This window comes from Sinocyclocheilus grahami, unplaced genomic scaffold (assembly GCF_001515645.1).
Source record: "Sinocyclocheilus grahami isolate Dianchi unplaced genomic scaffold, SAMN03320097.WGS_v1.1 scaffold508.1, whole genome shotgun sequence".
Classification (NCBI taxonomy): domain Eukaryota; kingdom Metazoa; phylum Chordata; class Actinopteri; order Cypriniformes; family Cyprinidae; genus Sinocyclocheilus; species Sinocyclocheilus grahami.
In genome coordinates this window covers 341,039-348,250 of record NW_015505687.1, presented here as the reverse complement: position 1 = coordinate 348,250, position 7,212 = coordinate 341,039, and the positions used below count along the sequence as shown (strand labels likewise).

The window sequence follows — 7,212 nt, the reverse complement described above, 5'->3', positions numbered from 1 at the left end:
CTTACTTTAAGTACTTCTATACCACAGCAAAAACTACTAGCTTAACTAATAAAGTTAGTAGTAAAACAAGAACAATTACACAAATTACAAGCATAGATGAAAACAACAAAACACAGTTACAAAGTAACAGTAGCATTCAGGTGCAGTGCAATGTAATAATTAAGTGTAAAAAAACACAATAGTGCTCACTGCACAAGTTAAATACAGATTAATCTTTGTTAGAGCTGTGGTGTTATTTGATTAGCAGACAGAAACAGGTATTTACTTTAAGACCAAATGCACGGACCTAATACTGACACATATAATTTTTTTTTCCTCAGCTGCTTACGTTCACTTAAGACACAACCGACTGTGTTTACTAGAATACTTGCCAAAACGGGTATTTTAACATAACTTTGTGTGTATGTGAAAGAGGAATCAATTCGCTGTTCACGCGGTGTCTCTCGTTCTCTCTGTGTGCGCGCGCTTCGGGTGTGTGCGGCAGTGGCTGAGCGCACAGAAGACTTGCTTAAAATTGCTTGAATGTGTAAACTGGCAAGACAAAACTTGCAAATGATAAACGTTAACTCTATGATGGTTAAACTTAACAGTTAATCCGCGAATCGCATGCGTGCTGAACCGTGCAGCCTGATCCATACGGATCACGGATCATCTACGATCCGTTACACCCCTAGAAGACATGACAGACAAACAACTGTAAGGGCAACTAAGCAGAATGCGACATTTGACGCTAATCTGACACCTCTTCATTTCACATACTTTCTGAGTGTCTGGATCTATCAGCCAGTTCCAGGCTCCTGTGGCTGTGCACACAGACACCACGATCAGAATCACTGCAAAAAGAAGACAGAAGTCATGAATTAAAATGAGGCAAGGTAAGGCACAATATACTTAATTTCAGTCCTTGTTGATGAATATGTTATGGACACTTGGAAATCATGTACAGATCTTGGCTCAGACCAGACACATAGTCCAGGTTTTAAACTGCTTGAAAGCGATTCAATAAAGTTTAGACCAGACAAGCTGGACTGACTTACTGCGCCAACGACCTGTAGCCGGCTGCAAACAAGACACATACTCTGTCAGTCTCCTCTCAAAAGCCTTCAGGTCTGTGGAGGAACAACACAACTATATCAGCACAGGACTGACAGTGAGGTAAGCAACATCTATTTTCTAATTTGAACACATTTTTAAAGTTACAGTGACAAAGAATTCAGCCACAGTTAAAGGACATGTTAAAAGACAGATTTGTATCATTACAATGTTGGTAGTACATATAAATGAACAATGTGTATTTTTCCCCCATGTGACCTGTACCCAGATCTCCCAATTTATTTAGCAACTAAAGTGATTTTCTGACATCTGCAGGGCTTTTATTAAAGGGGTCATATGATGTTGCTAAAAAGAACATTATTTTGTGTATTTGGTGTAATGAAATGTGTTTATGCGGTTTAAGGTTAAAAAACACATTTTCCACATACTGTACATTATTGTTTCTCCTCTATGTCCCGCCTTTCTGAAACGCGTCGATTTTTACAAAGCTCATCGGTCTGAAAAGCGAGGTGTTCTCTGATTGGCCAGCTATCCAATGCGTTGTGATTAGCCGAATACCTCAAGCGTGTGACGGAAAGGTTACGCCCCTTGCCATACTGTGATGCCGTGTCACGGATGGAGCGACGAGACAAAAACATTAAAACCCATTATAAACGAGGCATTTGTTGCATCCAGTGGGGACATCATTACTGATTATAATGACTTATACTGTCTTTTTACGCGTTGCATATCGCACCGTGTAAACATAAAACCATATCTGCATTTGTGACCGGAGAACAACAACAACAAACAACAAGCACTACTCTACACTGCTCAAAACTCGCGTTTGAATCGTCAGTGGCAAATTCTTTAAAGGGGTCATATGATGCTTTTTTAAAGATAATTATTTTGTGTATTTGGTGTAACAGAATATGTTGACATGCTTTAATGTTCAAAAAACACATTATTTTTCAAATACTGTACATTATTGTAGGTCCTCTATGCCCCGCCTCTCTCAAACGCGTTGTTTTCTACAAAGTCCCTCCTTCCGACAAGCGCAGTCTGCTCTGATTGGCCAGCTGACCCAGTGCATTGTGATTGGCCGAACTCCGCAAGCACTCGTCGGAAATGTAACGCCCCTTACCATAATCGCAGCTTCAGCTTTCAAAATAAATGTAAAGACAGAGCCCGAGAGGGGAACAGAGTCTGCTGACAGACACAGTGATGAATATGTGTTTGCATATGTATATTTGGGTGTTTGCGGTTAAGACAGCTGACTCCACTGTGATGTGTGTCTCTCTCTCTAATTTAAGAGTGCTTTATTGGCATGACAAAAATTATACATTTGTATTGCCAAAGCAATTGCAGCTGGACTGCTTACAAATAGTACACATGTTGCTCAAAACTGCTTAAGAGTCCTCTGGCCACGAGCGATGACATCGTGGATGCTATTGTCGGACCTACACACACATTTCACGAGGAAAGTTAACCTGCACGTTATAATCAGCCCAGAAGTTTCGTCTGAATTGCATGCGTTTCTACTTTCACATGCAAATGACTGGTTGCTCTTATGAATATGATAATTTTCCGGCATCAATTCTAGTAGGTTTTCGCTTTCGAAGCGGTCTGTTTTGCCCTGCCATCATTAGCTGAAGCTGTGTGTGAACAAGAAGCGGCTGCAGACAGTGTGAGTTGCTCTGAGAGCCAGAGAGAGATTCTCCTGCATTCCACAACAACGCTTGGCTGCCCGCAGATGCGCCTGCCTATAAATCGGCCCAATTTGCAGCACAATCGGCCGATGCCGATTAATTAAAAAATGCCAAAAATCGGACCTCTAGTAGAAACAACGCTCCCAGGATCAGGAAACAGTCCTCCATAAAATGCACTGCACACATCTGAATATTTGGGTTGAACTGTTCTGGAAAAGTGTTGTAAATACAACTTAACCACTGATTTCTAGTCGTGTCCTCTTTTGGAAGACCAAACAAAGTAGTTTCGCTTTCACAACGAAACACACAGCGTCTTCACGACATGGCAGCGGCGGCAACAATACTACAGCGAGAATAAAAGTTACTCCTCCTTTCTTTGCGTGAACATTTGGGTGGCGTTATGCAAATCTTCCCACATCGTGACGTAGACATGTGGGGGCGTGTTGGAACGAGCCGTTTTAGGAGGGTGTGGCCCAGTCTTTGTATTCCCGACCATGGACAGTCGGATTGAGCCCAAAGCTTTAAGGGTGTTGGAGTTTTCTTACCTTTGTAACAAAAGAGAACGCAAAGTTTTCTTTAATCATGTAACACCTCTTTTAAAAACATTTGCCCTTCTACTGTATAGACAGCCAAGTTCTATTAAGAGACCATATTGTCAGCGGTGAATTACCCCTTTAAGACACTTGATTGCTATGTTTCACATCACTCTGAAAAATGCGTAAAGAAGAAAAGCTAAATACATAGATGGGATAAATACACTGATTTCAGACTGAGCTCATAAGGTGAGAAATATCAACTGTACAAGGCATATAAATGCACTGGCAGCTTTATAGCTTTTACATTTTTTGGGGGAAAATGTACACTATTTTGCATGTAACTTATATGTCAGTGTGTCAGCTATGATGGCATTATGATTGGCCAACACGATGTTCAATAGCCAAGACGCGGCTTTACAATGACAGAAAAGCTGCACTCCTGGTTGAGGCATCAGACTTTCGAGATTTCGTTTCACATACTTACGTTCATGATGTTGCTGCAGTGCATGTCAGCAAAATAAACAACGCTTTTAACAGCTGAAGGGTATCAGAATCTTAGCTTAGATGCTAGCAGCCCAGTGACAACACTATAAGTTATATATCTAACTTGCCATAAACACATAGACGCTCCGCTAATATTTGAATACGACACTTGGAGATGAGTACACTAAACTGATAATCGATCAATTGAAAAAAATACCTTCGGCTTGTTCTAACGAATGCATTGCTCTTCCCCCAAGTGCTGTAGTCGCTCAGCTCAGGCCTGCAAACACACGCCACTGCCGTCAGCGTGCGCCAGCCAATCGCGGAAGCTCTCTTCTCATTGGCTCCTAGAGAGGAGGGCGTCATCTTAAAGAAACATATTAAGATAAATAACATTCTTTGCTAACAAATTGAAATGAGGTGAATGTTTTCAACAAGGTGGACACAGTTCTGTTCATAACAGTAGACCTGCTGGTGAAGAAGTGACAGGCACCTTTTTTATGTAATGGCCATACAAATAATAGGGTTGTCTGGTTTCAAAATTTGTTGTGGATGTATAGGCTATATACAGGAAATAAGGGGCCAAAATTGCACCTTTTGGGGTACAACAGCTTGTCACTGGAACAGTACCCTTAAAATGACATATTTGTTCCTTTTTTACCCCTAGGCCTACAAATTATTACCTTAAGGGTACGAATTACTAGTCTTAAGGTACTAATATGTACGGTGTACTGCTACGGTGTCAAGCTGTTGTACCCCAAAAGGTACCATTTTGGCCCCTTTTTTTTCTGTGTGGCCTGGATGAGTGTGAGTTTTCCCGGCCTGAAATTGCGTCCTTTCGCCCTGCCTCTATCTCACAGTCTGGAATTTCCTTCGTGTCCACCAAGTCTTTGAATGTGACTGTGGGCGTCTGAAGGGAGCAAATGGATTTGAGCATGAACAGAGAGTCTAGACTAGTCTGCAAGCAATCTGATGTCTCCCAGAAACGATCTGCATAACGGGGTGTTAATGTGAAGGAGTATAATGTTTTGGTGAGCCGTTTGTCAATGAGGCTGGAACTAGCAAAGGCCTTATCTTGGACCAATTGCGTCCTTCCTGTCTTCTCCAAAACCCACTTCATACTGTTATTTATGAGGCGGAATACGCCTGGAGGCTGTGGCTGGTCCCTGAGATCAACTCTGAGGGATTCCAGATTTGTTGTGACACTCCAAAGCTCACATCTGCAATGTACTGCTTCCCATCAATCTCTACAAGATTCAAAATTAATTAAACATACTGGTAAAAAGAATGTACTGTACGTCGCTTTGGATAAAAGCGTCTGCTAAATGCATAAATTAATTATTAAAATAATGAGATGAGAATCCATGGGGAGAAACTCCTGTTCCAGTTGAACACTTTGGAGACTAACATGGTGAATTTCCTTCAGGACCCAAGAGAACAAGAGGTTGTTTTTACAACACCAGCCTCCCTGATTGCTCTTGACTATTTTATCATAGATGATGTTTAGGTCCATAGTGTTCTTCTCGCCAGAATGGATGCGGAGGTTCTCAAATGGAATATTCGTAACATGCAGCTTGTGGATGGTGAACAAATTGTCCAGCTCAGCTTTGTCATACTGGCCAATAAACCCAATCCTGTTCAAATACTCTTTTAGGTCCATTGTATCCCTACAAGCAACAATGTACATAGTTTTAACAGAAATTGTGTAGTAATTTTACATCATTATACTCTATATGAAATATATAATTTCAGGACTTACAATTTAATATAACATATTAGTTATTTTTAACCACAAAGTAAAACTATGAATGATAAATACAGGGCAAAATCCACAAAGCTGAACATTTCTGTGCGACTCAACACATGCACAGCATTAATTACTATTGCTCTTCAAATTGTTGTTTCACAGAATAGCCCTACTGGTCATGTATACTGAAAGCAATGCTTATCTGTTTGTTTCATTTGCTGACCATTACACAACATGCTTCTTGTCTTATGACTGTTGCTAAAAAATGACCCCTAATCTTTTGTGTAATATCTCTGCTAGATCTGACTAAGAATATATAGTGTTTCTTTGATTTCTTGCTCTCTCTCCAGGCTACTACTTTGCGTAATGTCCCAATGTTAAATTCATCACAATATATAAACAGTTTATGTTTACTTCAAATCTTTTCATATTAATGTAGAACATAATATCATGCAAACCCATGATATCTAAATTTATATTAAGGCACTTATGGACACCTGCATCTTGGGTAGAAGTACAACAATACAAGGGCTAAAATCAGGAGACTTTTTTATTGGTTTACAGCGTCCTCAAGAGGTCAAATTGAGTTTATCTTTAAGAATCAGAATAATTTTTATTGGTTATATAAAAAAACGGCCTCAGCATGCATAAGTGTTAATGAACAATTTAGCTAATGCACTACAAATTACAAAGTATTATTACAAAGTATTGTAAAGTTAAAGTTAACTGTAAGATGTTTTTCATAAAATTCTCCAACGGCCAACTTGTTTGCTGGTGTTTGTCTGTGTGGTGTGAATTGGCAGATGACACACACACACACACACACACACACACACACACACAGTATATTAGTATATAGTTACACACCATATACAGCAGTTTCAATTATTAATTATTGGCAGTATCATCCTCCTAATTAATCAACTCATTTCGCTTTTTCAGCAGTTTGGTTTTCTTTGTATTGATAATGGCTGTCCGAAACACATACAAGCACGAATCAAAGTATATGGAGTGAAAAGAACTCATAGGACAGTTTATCTTGAGACCATCTTTATCATTCTGTTATACTGAAGAAAAGCAGAGAGAGTGAACGAGAGTTTCACATGATTTGGTCAGTAGACACAGAGTTGTTGTTGTGGAAAAACATGCATCACTGAGCAAACTCCAAGGCTTGTGGATCTGAAACACTTGTTGCTTGAATTAGGAGACAAACATGCTTTATCACGAGTTAGCCACAAAAAGAAAGGAGGATTTATCTTTTTCCTGTGTTCTGTGCACGGAAAAATTAGAAGTTTTAAGTCACGCAAGGTATTTTCTATTTTCTGTTTAATTTTCTCTCTTTGATATAGGATCTGCTCCTGGCTTGTATGCAATTAATAATCAATATGATGATGATACATTGCTAATGTTTGATAATGAGCATGTTAAGTACTTGTTTTGAGAATTTCCGAGTATATGTGGGCTATATATATTAATATTTACATTTACATGATATTTCACCTTATATAAAACTTCCAATTAACAACACAAATGTCCATACATAATATGTATTTACAAACACAGGCTATGGACTGCCAACCCAGTCAACAATTTGATTTCACAATGATGTCACCATGAGCTCACATGATTCTCATGGTGTGGTCACAATGTGTGTGTCACAGTGAGCTAAAAGTGTAACCACACAGCGCACTCACTGTGTGCTCAT

General features: G+C 39.5%; 1 protein-coding gene and 1 pseudogene across 1 annotated transcript in view; one reads left to right on the top strand and one right to left on the bottom strand.

Annotated features, from left to right (window-relative positions):
* Positions 1-4,122, bottom strand: part of LOC107554612 (nuclear envelope phosphatase-regulatory subunit 1-like) — a 7,964-nt gene extending 3,842 nt beyond the window's left edge. The window contains exons 1-3 of the mRNA XM_016237178.1: positions 3,978-4,122; positions 1,038-1,109; positions 760-833 (exon numbers count right to left, since the gene is read on the bottom strand). Coding sequence (XP_016092664.1) covers positions 760-833; positions 1,038-1,109; positions 3,978-4,002 — 171 coding nt within the window. The 5' untranslated portion in view covers positions 4,003-4,122. The remainder of the gene's footprint in view (positions 1-759; positions 834-1,037; positions 1,110-3,977) is intronic.
* Positions 4,123-5,291: 1,169 nt separating this feature from the next.
* Positions 5,292-7,212, top strand: part of LOC107554586 (multidrug resistance-associated protein 9-like) — a 15,133-nt pseudogene continuing 13,212 nt past the window's right edge.